The 17,855-nt window shown below is 42.8% G+C and overlaps 1 protein-coding gene across 6 annotated transcripts in view; it reads right to left on the bottom strand.

Annotated features, from left to right (window-relative positions):
* Positions 1–17,855, bottom strand: part of DENND2B (DENN domain containing 2B) — a 191,218-nt gene that overhangs the window by 24,965 nt on the left and 148,398 nt on the right. For all 6 annotated transcript variants that reach the window (XR_012043076.1, XM_072865267.1, XM_072865263.1 and 3 more), the window contains 3 exons: positions 8,390–8,467; positions 4,277–4,417; positions 1,148–1,296 (listed from right to left, as the gene is read on the bottom strand). Coding sequence is in view for 5 of the 6 variants with exons in the window: in XM_072865267.1 (XP_072721368.1) it covers positions 1,148–1,296; positions 4,277–4,417; positions 8,390–8,467 (368 nt within the window). In the remaining variant the exon portion in view is untranslated. The remainder of the gene's footprint in view (positions 1–1,147; positions 1,297–4,276; positions 4,418–8,389; positions 8,468–17,855) is intronic.

The raw sequence follows: 17,855 nt of genomic DNA, 5'->3' as shown, positions 1-17,855 counted from the left end.
GAAATTCTCCCCTAAAGGTTGTAAAGCTTTTACTATGCAAAGTATTTTTGCTATTATATACACTGGCGGCCACTAAGTGCAGCTATTATTTCTGGCGGTCATTCAGAGGAGGTCGGGGCTGATAAAGTGTTTAACAGAGTTTGTTTGGGTAGATCCATCTGTGTTTTTAACCACCCATACAGTCTTTTGTGTCCTTTTAAAAGACGCTGGATGTTCCTGAGTCTAATAAATTACGGTCTTTATTTTTATTTGCCATCTTTTATTATTTATCATGCCACAGCAAAGAACGTCTTCTTTACAATGTCCACACTTTTCTATATGGATTACACAAGCATCTAAAAAAGGGATGATTCTTTGCTGCGGGGTAGGGGTGCAGCCTACACAGAGGTCCCATTTCCTTGGTAAAGGCCATGTGGAGTTGTGACCTGTCGCTCTCCCTCCTTACACCTTGGGGTGAGTTCATGCCTCAGATGAGCCAGGGAGGGGAGACTGCAATCAAAGGGCAGGGAAGTAAGAGGTATGTTGAAAGGATATAGCAAGGAGCCCAAGATGGAGCTTCGGAACGGAAATGTTTTCAGGTCTTGTGAGCACCAGGAAAAATATCCTAACTAGTTGTGATGAACCGTAATAGCATTCTTAACACTCCCACTGGATGGGTTTGGTAGTGCAGGATTTGAAACCTAGCCTCATTATAAACTCTCTGTACTGCATGGAGCAAACCAGGTGAACTCTCAGCACCCCACTTCCCTGCCTGGCTGCACTGCACGGCCACAAGGTGAAGCACCTCAGTGACGATCTCTGCTACTGTTTATGAGTACTCTGTTCCAAAACCTGAAATGAAATATTGCTAGGACTATATTGCTTAAAGACGCTGTGCAAACATTTGCTGCCTATGAAGCACGTGAGTATTGGTATTACCATTTTACAGATAGGAAAGTAAGACAGAACAAGTGGCTTGTAGCCAGTGACTGCTAGCAAATGTGTCCCCCACCTGAAGCAAATAACTTCCACTGATGTAAAAATTATTTAAATCCTACAGTGAGAAGATCCTCACATCTGACAACCATTCTGGACATTTCATAAAACTTTTTGTATCCAGAGATAGTACTGTCCTGAACGTATGGTTTCAGGTCTCTTTGCCACTTACCTGAGCTTATCTGCTACAAAAATCACACGCCGCTCCAACAGGAGAGAAGCAAAGATCCTGATGATCTGACGAATACTGAGGCACTTGAAAAGGCATTCAAAGTCCACGTGTTCCAGGCGCGAGTCCATTGGCCGCCGCAGCTCAATGACCTGAACACATCCAGCAAATATCAGTCAGCATCACTGGTCAGGGCTGACAGCACCAGGGGCGCCTGGCACCCCAGCCTGGGCCCTCCAGCAGCACTCCATGCTTTCCTGTTGAGGCGACACAGAGAACGATTCCCATCCTCTTTTGCAAACTGAGGCTGGAGGCACAGCACTCCAGAGAAATGGCGTATTACACAATTCACTATCAAGTCATTCTTCTTCCCAGAATACAATTGTGTGCATTAAATCTGCTGTCATTTCCGAGGGAAGCATAATTCTACGTTCTAAACACCCTGTCAGAGATGTAAAGCTTGGCTGAGTCAACAGTATGAAGCAAGTAACAAACTGGAAACACTGGAGCCGGAAGCTTACAGGGTTAAAAAAGCCATAAAGACAAGGTAAATTTGGTTATAAACTTGGCTAGCAATTCAAATTCACATCTAGAGAGGAGCCACAGACTGAACTTAAAGGCCAGGCAAAATTTAAACCCAATTTACTTCATTTTCACTCTTCTATGATGCATAACTCACTAGATAATGTTTAAAACCTTTTTTTGTCATAAAGATATGTACATATATATACTTAACTGGGGAGTCAGGACAAGGTCTTAGATGGTGACTTGTGACATCCCTTTAAAGTCTAATTTTCATACTTCATCCATGACCTCAGGCCCTCTCCTTCCTTTTCTCAAATGCTTGATTCCTTTATTACATCTTCCTTTTACTCTGCAATTGACATGCTCAGATGTGGAACTTGAAGGCGGAGGACAGGAAAAAGAAGAGGGAAAAATAACATGAAGAAGAGAGTAACAGAGGGAGAAAAATATGAAGTGCAAGACAGTAAATGATGAACTACTGAGGAATTTGAGGAAACAGAAGGGAAAGGGGAAAAGCCGGCCAGCTTGAAGCTGTGTTGAAATCTCTGAAGACATATTAACAGGAACATACATACATCTCCTTCTTTCCATACGTCCAAAAATCACCGTCACTTTATTGCTTTAGACCACTTTTATGTTTTCATGCACATGACACCACATTCCATGAGCATACTGTATTGGGTTTAAACTGGAGTAGCCCTTAACAAATTCCTCACAAACACACTGTTTTAAGGATATGATCAAGACCACAGGATACTGGAAACAAAACCAGTTCATACCAGTTTAGTTGTAATATTGTTTGTGATCAGTAACACAGGACTGTAAAAAGAAAGTCACTGTTAGAACAGTATTTGTGTACAGATTTTTTTTTTTAAGCCTGAAAGAAACATTATGGTGCCAGAGTATTAGATACCCATCACTCAGCTGTTGCCCCAAATAGCAGTAAGAATCAAACTGCAGAGCGACGGTGCACCATGAATACCTCCTCAGGAAATGCTGCCTGCCTACCTCTTTCTCATGTTCAATAAAGGTGCCCATGCCATTCCTTAGCATTGAGATTGCAAGCTCAAATCATGTTTATGTGCCAAATCATGAGGAGCTGGCTTTACAGAAAAGCTTCCAATGCCAAAATCTTGCTGCGGGGTAGGAAGCAATGCAAGTTACAGCAGCTTTTACAAATGCCATGGATGTTTTCTGTTGCCTGGCAAAGCTTTCTGCTTCAGTCCGTTCATCACAAAGAAATATACTGTCTACTTCCCAATTAATCATCATCTTTGTTTAGGCCAGAGGAGCCACAATGGAAGGACAAGATTCTGTTCCTAATTAAGCCAATGCATTCCATTTAAATAACGAGTTTGTACTAGCATAACAGAGAGCAAAGCTCAGCCAGAAGAGAGTTGTTTGTTTGTTTGGAATTATCTCAATGTTTTTCTCTGGGAGAGTTCAGAAGCTTGAGCAGAGGATAGAGAAGTTGCAGATCCATGGTTCCCAGATACATTCATCAAAAAAGCATTATCAGATCTTACCACTGTTACACCAATCAGCCTTTCAGGTTTCCTTTGCTTCTCCATAAGAAAATGCTTGTGACTTAAACATGCCTTGCAAGTCACTTATACAAGGAACACTTTATATTTCATACCAAGTGACATTACAGGCCCACTCCATTGAAGTCAGTGGCATTACGCTTGGAGAAAATATGATTAAGTGTAAAAATAGTAATAGCACTGTAAAACTAACCCTAAGGAGTGTAAAATAACCCTAGAGGACAATTTTTTTCCTGCTTTCACTAACTGGGCCAAATTCTGTTCCTATCTGCAGTAATGTATTTCCTCTATATGCTTGCCCATCTGAGTGGAGCTACTGTGTACTTACATAGGGACATGCAGAGAGCAGAATTGGACACGGCGAATGGCTAGCAAGCCTCGAGTTACAAAAAAATTTTTAAGCAAGGCACCAATATTGCCATTTTCCAGTAAGGCATATATTGTATATAATGCTAGGCTTCTAGCTACTTGAGTCAGTAATAAAAGGAAGTGAAATCTATTATATGTGCGCACACACACACACAAACTTTTATATGACATGCTTTTCCAAATATAGACTATTTCTTTGACGGCCAGTTAAAGGGTATTTATTGCCAAAAAGAGCCATTTAAATGCTGCTGGTCACTCCTCCTACCAAGGCCAGGACCAGCAGTAATGAGGTTTGCAATAACAACCAGCTGCTGAACTGTTCAAGTACAGTCAGCATGGGAAAGTTACACTTGCTTGTTATCACTGTGATAAAGCCCAGCAACACTGTAGTCTGTTAGCTACACTAGGCCAGGCATACCAGGACATTTATGTTGCTTGTGTTTTTTTCTTAAAGACAACTTATTAATAAACGTAAAATAACAAATACATGACAATAAATTGGCTTATAACCATCAATGGGAACTAGCATTAGCATACCAACACTGGTGCAGCTCCTGCACCGCTCATTTTGAGGGTGTGCCACCTCACATGCCTTGCAGTATCTGTATGTCTCCTCCTGTTTTTCTTTTGCTGTTTGATATTGGAGTGGTGAGGGAGGAGGCTTTGACTTTTAATGTTTGCAGTTGCTTTTTACCTCATTTCCAGCTCCAGGCAGAAAGGTTTTGACTTTGATTGTCTTTCCAGGTGCAGGAAAAGGAGATTCCATCAGACTCCTCATAAATGGATAAACCAAGGCAGCAGATATTCCCCTTCTCCTTTCAACCTCATCCAGGATCTGATCCATTAGTAAGACATAAGAGAGAAAGAGACAAAACATGTCAGCACCACATACACTTTTGAAGCATCTTTTGACCCACATGTGCCTAAACACACGGCAGATCTAAGTTTAATTCTCCTCTGCCATTCATTTCTTCTCTACTGTTAAAGCCATGGGATTCGATCATATGCTAAAAATGATATGTTTTCCAATTACAAAATGGAGCCTCTTTGTGAATGCAGTTAACACAGAGACAAGGAAGAAGTAACAAATCTGGAAAGGAGAAAGAAGACTCAGCATGGTAAAAGGGATCTATATTGTTGGGATTTTGCCTGAACAACAGGGTGAGCTGAAAAAGAGAAAGATCGAGACAAATCTCATTATCACAGGCCAGGTCAGCATCACATCTCAGTGGTACATCTTGAAATTTGTATTAAGGAGAAACACTTTCTTCTGCCCTGGGCATCTCTTCCATTTCAACTGAGAGGGCAGGAAAAAGCCAGACCAGCAAGAAAAGAAACCGTGCCACACTATGGTACCAGCAGAGGTCCACCAGGAAAGAGGTCCTGGAAGAGTCCCGGCCGTGGCGGCAGCAGTCACGTCGCAGTCTGTGCTGAGCTGGAGCCAGCCGTGAGCAGCCTCATGAAGCATGCCCAGCTGTTTACACTGGGTGCCTGCATTAAGGTCATTTTCTGTTTGATATGATGCAGAGCAGGCAATCTAGTTTTGAAATAAGTAGATGGAACTTCTTACAGATAGAGAGGACTATTCTTTTCTTCTCTCTTTGGTCACATGGGCCAACATAAATTAGATCACAGCTAAGTTTTCCCACATTAGACAGACCACATAGATGATAAACCTAAAGAAGACGAGAAAGCAAGCTTCAAAGCAGTTAGTGGTTTGACCTGAAATGGTGATCTTTTAACCACCACTCAAGAGCAAAAGGCCATACAAGAGTTAGTGGGTCTGAGCCAGACATTTTCCCTTGTTTCTCTTGGAAACGCTTTTCACTGAAACAGAACATTAAAAGATACTTAAGCACAAGCTGGTGACTTAAAACGATAGCTAGTGACACCAAATGCCAACGGAGGCATTCACTGGTGCATAGTTTCCCCTTCCTCCTTGCAACATCGTAAAGACCTAACTAAAGCAAAGCTGACCCTATATACATAGCTTGCATTCCAGTCCATGGAAGTGGCAGATAACCATAAATGAAGATATGAATTTCATTCTTGATGTAATTTGCAGCACAACAACTATCCTCACTAAACAAAACCAGCTGCCCAAACGGGAAGTAGTAATGAACCACACCTATGCCCCAGGTCCCTTAGTGCTCCTGCACACTGCCAGCACGCAGTTGTAATGTGCCCAACACATATCTCCTTTTCTGCAGTCACTATTTGATGCTTTATGTTGCTGGAGTTGGGGGCCATGTGTGTGTCATATCTCTGTCCCAACAACCTTCACAACACAAATAAAAAGGAGCATTTAAACTGGATAAAAGTTGAATGAAGATCTCAGGAGATAAAATGGTCAAAAACATCTGTTGAAACCATGACCAAATGAACTGGCTGGAAGTAAAGATATCTGTGGTTCTCAAGTCTGTCTTAGCAGTAGGTATTACAATCGTGAGCAATAGTGGCTTTGAGGAAGATGAAAATAATGCAGGCTATCAGAAACAGGATGATAAACATTTTAAAACAGAGGACTCCTTTTGCATTTTGATAAATAATATCCAAGGTTTAATATCTCATGGTCTTTCATCACTCACATTTTTCTCTAAAGACAACTGTTTCTTGCTTTGACTAATTTGGCAAAGTGCACCATCATGATCGCTTTCCTCTCTTTCACGGGATTTATCAATTAGGACAGCCCAGGTTCCTCTTACTAGGCTGGAAAAAGAGACTGTCTCACTTTTCAAGAACTTCTGTCTCCATCCCCACCACATCTGTCTTCAAAACCAACAGGGATGCTAAGGCTCAAACTCTTCCCCCTTCATTTAACAGCTGTTTCACCCCAACCCTTTCCAAATGCGGTGCTTGGAGTGTGTGTTTAAGAGCTGTGCTAAATCCAGCCCAGGGCTGGGGTCAGCACCACGTGCTGCCAAACACCCTGCTCCCACCCTGGTGCCGGTACCGTCAGGAGGTGACCAGCCCTCTGTAGGACAGTACCACTGTGGCCAGGCTCCAGTGCGATGGGGTCCTTTTGTGGCCCAGCCCCTCCATGAGCCCGGTTGTTGAAAAAGAGCGCAGGTGTGTTACAGTCCCATTCAGGGCCCATTATGCAATTGAGTGGGAGCCTTCCTTCCTGCACAGACCAAGAATTTGAGGCCCATATTGCCTGCCACAATGCCTGGGAACAGCCCCTCCTGAAGCCAGTGAAATTACACTCACCATCAACCTTGGGTTCACTTTAGCTGGATGATCAGACACTTTTTTTCAAGTTACAGATTGAACAGGGAAAGCAGATTATTTGCAGTTTTGGCGCAATGACCTTCCTTGTCTGACTTTATACCTCAGCTGCAGTGATACTTGGTTGTAAGGAGGATACTTAAATTTTCTTCTTTTTTTTTTTTTTGCCTTTTTTTCCCTCTCCCAAGTTTTCCTTTGAAAATTAGTGCACTATCAAAATTAGATAAAAATATAAAAGCAAACAAAGAGCCTCAGGACATCTCTCCATACCATGAGTTTGGTGAGCTGTGTTATCCTCCCAGAACAATGCATTCCATTTCACTCACAGATATCTGTGTTTAGATACATATTATGTCTAAGAGACACTGTTATAAACCCTTGATTTCAGAGCTTTATGAAAGACGTCAGAAGCAGAATAGCAATTAACTATTGCAACCCAATTGTTTTTCTTCACAGAAGATTTGTGTTAAACAAAGTTTTATCTAGAAAAGCTTGAAACCTGCTTTGAAGATAACATTCTGTATTATTATTAGATCATATGAACTATATAAATGCTATGATTTTTGTTAACTTCAGTGATTTACAGGTTCTTTTCAACTTTATTCCTATACAAAGGAACAAGAAAAATCTGTGTAAGTTCTGTGAGATTGCCCATCTCCAAAGTGAAAATCTCTGGCAAATTAAACCAACATTTCTAGGAACACTGTATCGAAATTGGAAAAGGGGAAGGCAGCCATTTGACATTAGACATATCATTGTTCTCCACAGATCACCAGCAAATGCTATACGATACTCTGAGGTGCTCACTGGGTTTTGCAGGACATGCTCTCAGAGGACTAGGAGGCCCTAAACTGGCAGCTAGAGAGATATTTCAAACATCAATCAAATGGATTCAGAAATGTTATTAATAGTTAATTTTAATAAACTTTTGTCTTACAAAAGAAGAATGCTTGTGGCTCTGGAGCTGACTGGCAGTTAACTGTTTCTACGGCTATTCAATCTCTCAGTTTAGCTGCAATGCCCTGCTTATTGTCTCGAAACTCTTGTGTCAAGAAATGTATTACCTAGGTAAACCACATCAGCATACAATGCAGCTTTGGATTCATTAATGTGGAGGCCAATTAAAAGATTATCCATGCTTTCCTAGCCTCCTAGGATAAAAAATCATGTCAGTATTGTTAAGCATATAGAACTCACTTATCAAATAATCTTTTTTCTTAACCTCATCATTCCACAGGGTATTGGAGTAAAAGTGGTACTGGCCCATCATTCAAACTGTGGATGCCAAGAATTACAGCTCAGCACAGAACGGCTTTAGAAAACAATGGAAAAAACTTCAGTCAGCCAGATCATACAGACACCCAGATGTTTTTTGAATCAAGTTCTGCCTCAGTCACACAAGTAATAAGACATTCTTTGATGAACCCAATAATAGGGATGGAATATCCAAAACAGCAACTGTAAAATACAGTTATCTCCCATCAAAGGAATAAATTCTTCTTGTCTGCTTCATCACTGCAGATGTGTCTCAGTAAACAATCAAATTAAAAAGCAATATTGAAAAAAAAAATCTTCTTACCTTGGAAAATAAGTCAAAGCACCCCAGCCGGCTGATGACACAATAAACTTCAGGTAGGCGTGGGCCTTTTCCACTTGGCTGATAACAGTAAAAAGGAGATTGAAATTACATATTCATTTGGAATCATAAGGAAATACACTTCTCTGTCTGATCACACAGTTGGCCATCATGTGACATCTTTCACTATCCGTTTCTCCATCAAAATAGCTACTCTTGGAAAAGCATCATATTTCTTCCATAAGACAGGAAACTAAAAAGTGTAAATAGTGCTTATCCACTTTGGAAATCACAGCGCATTGGAGCTGTATTCCAGTATCGCTCCAGCTTGCAGCCATAAAAGCACATTTAACTATGACTGTAACTCATGCCTGTGCTATCATTGTCCTCTGCTCCTGCTGCGGCACGAGGAGTGGGGCCACCCTGGGGCTATGTGCTGGGAGATGAGAACTACAATGCTAGGGGATGTTATGATGGCTTTAGTTCCCAACTCAATCCATGATGTTCAAAGAGAGCTCAACTTACAGAAAGCAAGCTCATAGACCTAAGCAAAGGCAAGCTGCATGAGCTAAATCATTAACTTCCTCAGATTAATGCATGATAAACATGAAAGATTTAAATAACTTAAACAGTGGCAAGTATAAACCAATGATGCAAATCCCCCCCCCCCCCAAAAAAAAAACCCCAATCAACTATAAAGACCATCCTCTATAATCATCCTATTGAACATATTTCCTAGAGAAAAAAATGGTTTAAATTGGCATGACTGATGTGTATTCCCTTAGCATACTGGACTCTGCAACCCTGCCTATATCACTGCAGGGAAAGGCCCATCAGCACTGTGTGTGAAAGAAGGGTACAACCACTTGCTGGATTCAGCTTATTCACTGGAAAAGAAGTAGAATTAGGCCAATACTGAGCACTTTAGAAAAACCATCCTCACTGTCAAGGTCCTCAGAGCAGAGAACTGGTCTGCCTGTGTCCTGCATGTGTACAATGCGCGTAGATGGCAGTGACATCCATGCATAGCAGCTTCCCACTGTATTTTTAATAAGCTGTGACACAGCATTCCAGTTTTGTGTAGTTGCAACTTATTTTCACCAGATCAGCAGGCACACACTTCCTAGGGGCTGTTATTTTAACAAGGCAGCTTGTTGACCTCAGATGCAGTCACATGTAGTCCCAAGATACAATGCAAGGAAGTCCTGATGCTGCCTCATCCAGGAGCTACGTCTGTCATGGCACAGAATGGCTGCAGGTACGCTAGCAAACCCCAGTACCCCAGCAGCAAAAAGCTGAAAGTGGGGTCTGAGACAATAGGAGAGGCTGCCTACTTCCTTGCATCTCATGGAGTCAGCTGTGCTTGTGCTGCATGGAGTGAAAAGTGGCTGTAAAAGAATCACTTTGGCATCACTTAGCCTCTTTGCGCAGCTGTACATTATTGATATGCAGCAGTGACAGAATCATCTCCATTAATAAAAACTCTGTGATAAAGGAGCTCAGTCACTGTTTCCATCAGCTTCTGCCCACTTGTACATTTAGCCAAAGTGGCTGATCATCTCTGTATCCACGTAGAAGGCCAGTATATTTTTATCTTTGTCTCAACATTAGACTCTGCTGATACAGTGATTAACTTCCCCATGGTGTGTTTGACATTTACATGCCACACAGATGTCAATCAAGAGAAACTGAGGGGTAGCTGTGCTTTTTAAATCTGAATATTGCAATTTAGACTTGGACAGTCAGCAGGTGCCTGCCTGTTATAATAAAGACCACAAAAAAATACCAAAGCTAAGTGAATACAGATGAGTCTATTTCTGGATCCAAACCTGCTCACTACACGTCACATCTCTGAAAAAGCAGAGCCCTTTTTTGTCCATATTAGGTATAAAACCCTTTCTAAAGGCACTGAGTGATTATATCAAGCATGTGGGATTTTGGTTAAAATCATTGTGTCAAATCTGCAGGAATGCCGAAGCCATGCCAGCAGCCTTGGATAGCTCCCAACCAAGAGCTGTCTCACTGAGTGCCAGTAAAAACATCACATTCCTGGGTCATCTATAAGACCAGAAACAATAACTGCTTAGTGCTTACTCAAAGATTCTCCTTTATGAAATATCATTGTTTTCAAACGTCTTAAAGGCTACATGTCTCTGAGAGCTGGGATTCTCCCATCCTTGCACTCATCATATAGGACGTCCTTTTCTGTTATTTCAGAGACTTTTCCTTGCAAACAGCACAGCCTCCCAGGTGCGTACAAATCATCTGTAAGAGGCAGCAAGCAAGAGCCTCAGGCAGAGCCATTCTGAAGGGCAGGACTTCTCAAATTTCTAACACTGGCAACTCTTCACATAACCTCCCCTCTCAGCCATTAGTTTACACCTCAAAGATGGATCTAAAACACCTGCTCATTGTGCTTTAGTTTGCTTCTTTCCCAGAAAAACATCATATAGGACATGACACTCCTCCCTTCTCTGCCTGGACACACCTCTCTTCACTAGGGGTAGACTTGGGCACTGGGTCTGGCCAACAGTACTGGTTTAACCTCCTCTCTTCCCAGAAGAGTGTGCTTCAAAGTTGCAGGCTGTGCTCTACAAGGTAGCAACAAAGCCTTGGAGTCATGTCCTCCAAGGCTCACTCTTCCACATGATGAATAGGTCCAGTTCAGGGAAGCTGCACGGTAAAGTAGCACAGCTGAGAGGCATCTGAGTGACTCTGCCTTGATGCACTGCACTCCTGGAAGAAGAGGGATGGAGGGGATGATGTTTTGGTTTTGATTTGTTTTCAATTTGTTTTCATGGAGCCCAGGATATTTTCAGCCTTAGTCCAGTATCACAAATGAAAATGTTAATGAGTTTTGTTGATAACGAGACAGTTTCCCAAGAGGATGAACATAAACTGACAGGAACTTGGCTACGAGATGGAGGAGCTGAGATCTGCATCAGAGCTGGTGTGCAAGTGGCTCAGGACAGTCTTTTTTATAGTGAGTTTAATCTGAAGTTTTACTGACTAAAGCCCACTCCAAAACATGCTCTGGCAGGAGAAACAGGAGGCTTTTGCTCCAAAAAATAAGCCTGCCATTTTTCTTTCAAATCACACCTCCCTGCCCATGTGCTTGAAATTGAGGGGAGCCTTCAGAGATCTCCTCCCAGTCTGGCATAGCACTGAGAGTCTCTCACACACTGCACACGCCTGCTTTCAAAGCAAGGCAGGCTGTCCCTGTAGTGTGCATACTTGCCAGCCATTCAGACACATAACTCCGTGGTTTGGGTTTTTTAAGATACTGGGGAGGCTGTGGGGTGTCAGGAAAGCTCCTGGTTTCATAGTCCCAGAACTAACTGGAGAATGCTAGTCCCAGCATGCTGACATCAGAAGAACCAAAGCAGTGGGGACCAAACACAACATTTTTGCTCCTGCACTTCTCCTCCCAGCTTCTCCCATCTACCTGAAGATACACTGTGTGGAGAGGAAAGGCAGCAAAAACAGACCTACCAAACAGCAAGAAGGAGAAACATGCACCATAGTCCTACCTGCCATCTCAAAGCAGCAGGACTGCAGCAAGAAATAGACTAGCATCAACCTGAAGACTCCAGAAGGGCTGTGCTCCTTCCTCCCCAAAATGGGACAGGACATCTCGCCTGAGATCTTCTGAATAACTCCCCAGAGAGCATTATTAGGAAAACCAGAGGAAGCAGTAAGGGCTGCCCCAAGGCCAGATGAAAAAGGACCATCACAAATGCACCGCAGCAGCTGAGTTGTCTGAAGGAAGTGGCCTTTGCAAAGCACATGCGTTAGTTCTGCATAAGCCTCTAACACCCTGGGCTCCCTTTGAGACCAGAACTGTAGATGCTTCAATTGCAATTAGCTGTAATTAAAGCAATGATCATATAAAAGCAATAGTATATAGAAATATTGAACTCTAAATTACAATGAAAATGCATTTTCACACACACATTGTGTAATGTTTACTCCCTTCCGCAGGAGATTGAAAAGGACACTATTTTAATCCTACCTGGCTCTAGGACTGTCTTGATCTTGGAACAATGAAAGATGCAGATTCAATCCAAAGCTTAAACAGGGACACATGGTATTCCTGAATAACCTCCCAGCACATTTCACCTGCTCAGTTATATTAGAGCCACACACAATCTGATGGGGTGTGTAGCTTGAATGGATGACATCAAGAAGATAGAGGAGATGCCTCCCATGAACATTTTTCTGCATATACTAGATAAGGCTTGTCAGTTTCAGAAAGAGAGACATACTTGAAAACCCAGCAAGGCTCCTTCTTGGAAAGTCTGCTGTTTTGTTGCTGGCTTAATTTAAAGAATAACAGACCTACAAATACAGAGACTGAAAAGTAGATTTGCAGAAATCAGGTTATTGTGTCAGATCAGATCACAATCACAGCCTCATGGCCACACAAGCCCTAGCCTCACCAGCAAGCCAATGCACCCAGAAACAGAGATGTTCTTTAATGGTGTCAGGAATCAGAACAATTCAAATGTTGAGAGTCTAAAATGAATACGTCAGTCACAAGCCAGCTTCTGTGGCAGCTCTTGACTCCTTGTTAGGGCCAATCCAAATTCAGACCATGAGAAAACTGTGGGTGTTTTAAATCCAAAAGCTTGTCTTAAAGTCTTCTTGTTATATGTGAAACATGAACTTTTAATGCCAGAGCACCCAATGTGCGCAGGGCTGTCAAAGGTGCTTGGGGGAGGGCAGGATGGAGGGAAGAAGGCAGGGGGAAGAAAAGGTTTTCCAGTGAGCTTTTTTCAGTTCCATAAACATTAGCCTGCATCCCACAAAAGTTGCTTTCACAGTGTAATGAATTCCCCTCTCCAGCCTCAGCAAATGCAGGATGAACTAGTCCCACCTAACGACTGTTTTTCATGTTTTAATGTACACACTTCATGTTCAGGCATCTGCTCCTCCACTGACTCGTGGGGCTGGCTCATCTCAGCCTAGAAAAATGCTGGAGGAGCATTTTTAATGTGAGAGGGAAGAGAGAGGTAGGATAGGCTGAAACAGACCCTGCAAGTTTTCATATTATTTCTGCAAGTACAGTTACCAGGCAAGAAATCCTGACATTATCAGGCTTTCTGCTCTGAGAACTGGGTCTTTTCAGATGTCTGCTCTATATGATAGAAATGTGTGTCTCCTACTGTTCCCATGAACCAGCTGCCTGCTGTGGCAACGAACCGCAGGACATTGTTTTGAGGATGCAGTATTTTATACTCCAGTATTGCCCCACTAGCTAGAACTAGCACCCCTCAACATCCGCAGCAACTCCCATGGCAGTAAAGCCCAAGATGCTTGTGAAGATCCCATAAAACAGCAACTTACATGCCATGATTGTCCCTGGGGACAGGGGTTGGCACAGCTGTGGATCCCAGCCAGAAGGCCACTGACAGCCCAGGCTGCCAAGGAGCTGCCCTGGATCCATGCATGTCCCAAAGGATACAGGCCTGGTGTCTCTCTGGCTGTCTACACCCTTCTTCTGGGCTGCAGAGACTGTTCATGGCCTCCCAGTAAGGAAAGTTTTGCAGATTTTCCAGTACTGGTGGGTCTTGCAGCTGAGGCTCTGTCAGCAGAAACCCGCTGAGAAGGTCCCTGCTTTCACCACTGTGATCCTTGTATATCCACTGTGCTCTTACTGGGCACAAGCCTATGGGCTTGCATAGATAGAGGAGAGCTAAGACTTCAGTCACACCCTTTAGAAAGCAATTTTTTAACATACTAAATCAAGGCAATTAGTAAAACAAAATCATACACTAAACCAAACTAAAAATCTGTATTTTACAAGGTACACTCAGATTCATGTTACAGCAGCTTCACCCCTGTTCCTTCCCCACCGTGTGCTCCTGCTCTCCCTTCTGCCCCTGCCCAGGTTGCTGCCCTATAGCACTGTGGGCATTGTAATGTCCACTGGAGAGGGCCGTGACCGGCTGGGTGAGGCTAAGCCTTCAGCAGGAACTGCTCAAATCATCTTCACTGCTGACATATGTGTATCGCAGAGCCACAGCCCAAGAACAGCTCTAGAAAAGAGCCTACCAAGTTGATGGATTAATTAGCATAGAAAATAAAGTTCAATTAATCTGAGTTATTAAAGAAAAATGTCTTATTTGCAGTAAAAGGGCATAGTAGTGAGAGTCAGTATCTCTACTATATATTGGCCCATTTCCTTTTATGTGAAGATGCATATTTCTCACATCAAGTCACTAGGAAAGCTGTTACACGATTGCCTTGGAGGTATCAAGATGTAACTGGAAAACTTCATGCTATCTATGGAAGTGCAGATTGTTTGCTGTGGTACAATAGGTTACATTCCATTCTAATCCTGTTCCAAAATGAAACAAAACAATATAAATACATTTAAAGGGGATACTGTACAGGATTTGTAGTACAAACAGAACATAATTGTCACTGTATCCCTTAAGGTAGTTTTGGCAGGGTTTTAGCACCCCCCCCCCAAAAAAGGGTCTGGAAGAATCTGAAATCTGAAGGCAGAAAAGAAAAAGTGGAGCAGTTTGTTCATATCACAACATGCCAAAGGAGAACAAGGCTGACAAAAAGTAATTGTTTCATAAACAAAGGAATCGTAACACCAACCTCTGCAGAAGACACAGATAGTCATCCTCACAGGATCAGGCCGGTTGGCCCATCCAGCCATGGAGCCTGCTGCCGAGGACTGCCGAATGCTCTAGAAGGTGTGGGACACCTCTCGCTGGGTACTACAAGAGCATGCCTTGCCAGGACAGCGGGGTAATATTTTCTAAGGAATTAGCCTCACAGCAGTTAGCTTGTCTTGAAGCAGAGCAGTTTATAATGCTTTTAGGGTTTTCTTATGGTTCTATATTACACAGTACTGCTCCGCCTTTCTCTTATGTAATGTTTGCCAAAATCTGCATGTAGTTCCCTAATTATGGTTATTGCATTTGACAGAACCTGTGGGTCGGGAATGGGACCAATCTGAGAAGATGCTGTGCACGCCTGGACATCAGAGCCACCCCGACTGAAGGTTTCAGAAACTGCTCAGGAAATTGGACACCCAAATACAAAAATCTGCTTTAGAGCCCAAGCCTCTGGCATATAAACAGTGCCTGCAGAATTTACCTGCTCCTTGCTGCCTGTACAAACTCTGTATTTGCATATATAAAATAAGAAAGTATGCACGTGACTGTGAATAGAAATATCACACGGAGGTATACATCAGTGAGGCTGTTCCACCCATGCACTGACATTTGCAGGAGACAAGAAATTGTTATGCTTTGTGAGCACAGCTGAACCCTATGGAGAAAGCACTTCAGCTAACAACCCCAATTCCACCATTTCTCCCAGCAGGACAGAAAGAAGTTGCAGGATCCAAATAACAGCAGATCTCTGCTACTTTTGCTCTTTCCCCAGACAGAGAAATGCTGAGATGTTTCTCTGCAGCTTCCAAAATCCTCTTTCTTTCTAAGTCTCAGACTGTTCCAGTTTTGCTCTCAGAAGGCACAGCAGGATTTGCCCCAGAAAGGGATAAGCTGGTAAAGTACATTGGTATCGCTCCACTTTCCTCTGTTGGATAGGCTGTACCAGTGGGATGAGGCACTGCTTGTCAGGTTTTGCAGCTTGTCAGCTTCTGCATGTCAGGTTTTGGAACCAGATGAAACACCCTGAATTAAGTGATCTCCCAGGGCAGCAGCAGATCAGCTTTATAACTGGGTTTAAATTATTAAACAGATTTAGCAAAACAGTACTTATTTTTCCCTTTTTTAAATTATTTTTTGCTATCTGGTTGATTGATTTTTTCCATAGCCAATGGAGGACAAAAACAATCTCCAATGCCGTCCCAAAACACCATTTATAAAAGTGTGTAGTATTGATTTAATTCTGTTCCCAGTGTTTCCTACTATGCTAACCTATCTTCTGCACCAGCTGAAAGTCAGTGTTCTATTTTTATGTTGCCTTTAATGTAGGCTGGATTTCACTGAGCCTTAAGTGATTAAAAGTGCCTACCTTAATCCTTCATTGACAAACTAATTCAACATTCCTGTGTATACATCTTTTTTATTGTGGCTGATTATTTCAGTCTCAGCCTGGTCCAGTATCAACCATTTTGCATTTCACAAATGCAAGCCCTGTGCATGATTCCAAACTTCCTAACATTCCCAGAAATATAAAAGTCTTAAACCACCTTTACCTGGTAGAGTGCAAACATTCCATAATTTAATTCTAGCCAACATTTTCTGAGGTTTTGTTATTTTTTCAAAATATCCTTTATTATCCTTTTGGATGACAACACATAAAAAAGTAATTGAATTGTACTGCTGCCCTACATCTTGTTATGCTTATTTACACCAGCAAGGATACCTTCTAGGCGCCCCACTTGTTTATCTCTGAATCACTCCCTGACCAGCCCTAGATTTACTGCAACACAAGCCTTTCATTGACATTTCCTTTCCACATATAAACCTTGTTGTGGCCCACACTTACACACTGTATTATACAGAGTAAGAGAGTCTCTGTGATGCTACCTATGGCAAATACCGCCCACAGAACTGATAAACAAGTTTTCTGTTATGTTAGTTTAAACGAAACTTCCTACAAATAGAGGAACCACACACAGCAATACCTCCCAGACAGAGCATCTGCTGTCTGCACGACAAGAAGCTTTGCCATAGACAAAGGGCAGGGTAAGAGCAGGGTCAGGTACAGGCAGCATGCAGGATGGAGGGTGCTGTTCTAATGACAGTGAGTTGCTCTGTCTACTGGAAGCCACTGAAAGCTACTGAAGGCAGGTGCTCCCTGTGTGAAAAGATGGGAAATCATGCCAGAGAAGGAAGGAAGGGGAAAGTGACAGTGTTCCCTTCGCTTAGACAGGGGGTACCTATTTGCAAGTTTGCAATGCTGCTGCAGACATTCATTTTGCACAGAGAGTATGCAAAATGCTCCTGCAGCATCCAATATCCACATAAGCTCTCCAACCAAGTGTAGGCAACTGTCATGAACAGCACAGGAGCCATGGCTTCCTGCCTAGTCACTCGCAACCAGCTCCAAACCTATCTGAGACGTGTTGAATATAGGCTGGTGCTGCTGTATGCTTTTATGCTATCCAGTCAGATCTGCAGGATGGGCAGCAAAATCCCTGTTTGCACTGTGCTTCACCTGCTCTCAATACACTTTGCAAGCCTTTGTGCAGTTTTGGCCCGGCCCTGCCCCCCCGACACATGCACACACTGCCATGCTCTCAATTTATCAGGTCACCAGTGATTTTCCAGGTGATAAGACAAAACTGTTTGGTAGGCTGAGTCGGGTCCCCACACCACCAGCTGACCACCCCTCATCCTGAGGACTGAAAAGGAGCCTGAGAACCTATACTTCCCGGCACTGGCATCAGCTTGGTCCTGAGCAAATGGTGATGGTGACCTGCTCTCCACCGTTGTTTCCCTCCTACTTGACAGGGTGGCTTATTTACCTACATCAC

The sequence above is a fragment of the Ciconia boyciana genome, chromosome 6, assembly GCF_034638445.1.
Source record: "Ciconia boyciana chromosome 6, ASM3463844v1, whole genome shotgun sequence".
NCBI classification, from domain to species: Eukaryota; Metazoa; Chordata; class Aves; order Ciconiiformes; family Ciconiidae; genus Ciconia; species Ciconia boyciana.
Note: the sequence above shows the minus strand (reverse complement) of the source record. Positions and strands in the feature narration are given on the sequence as shown.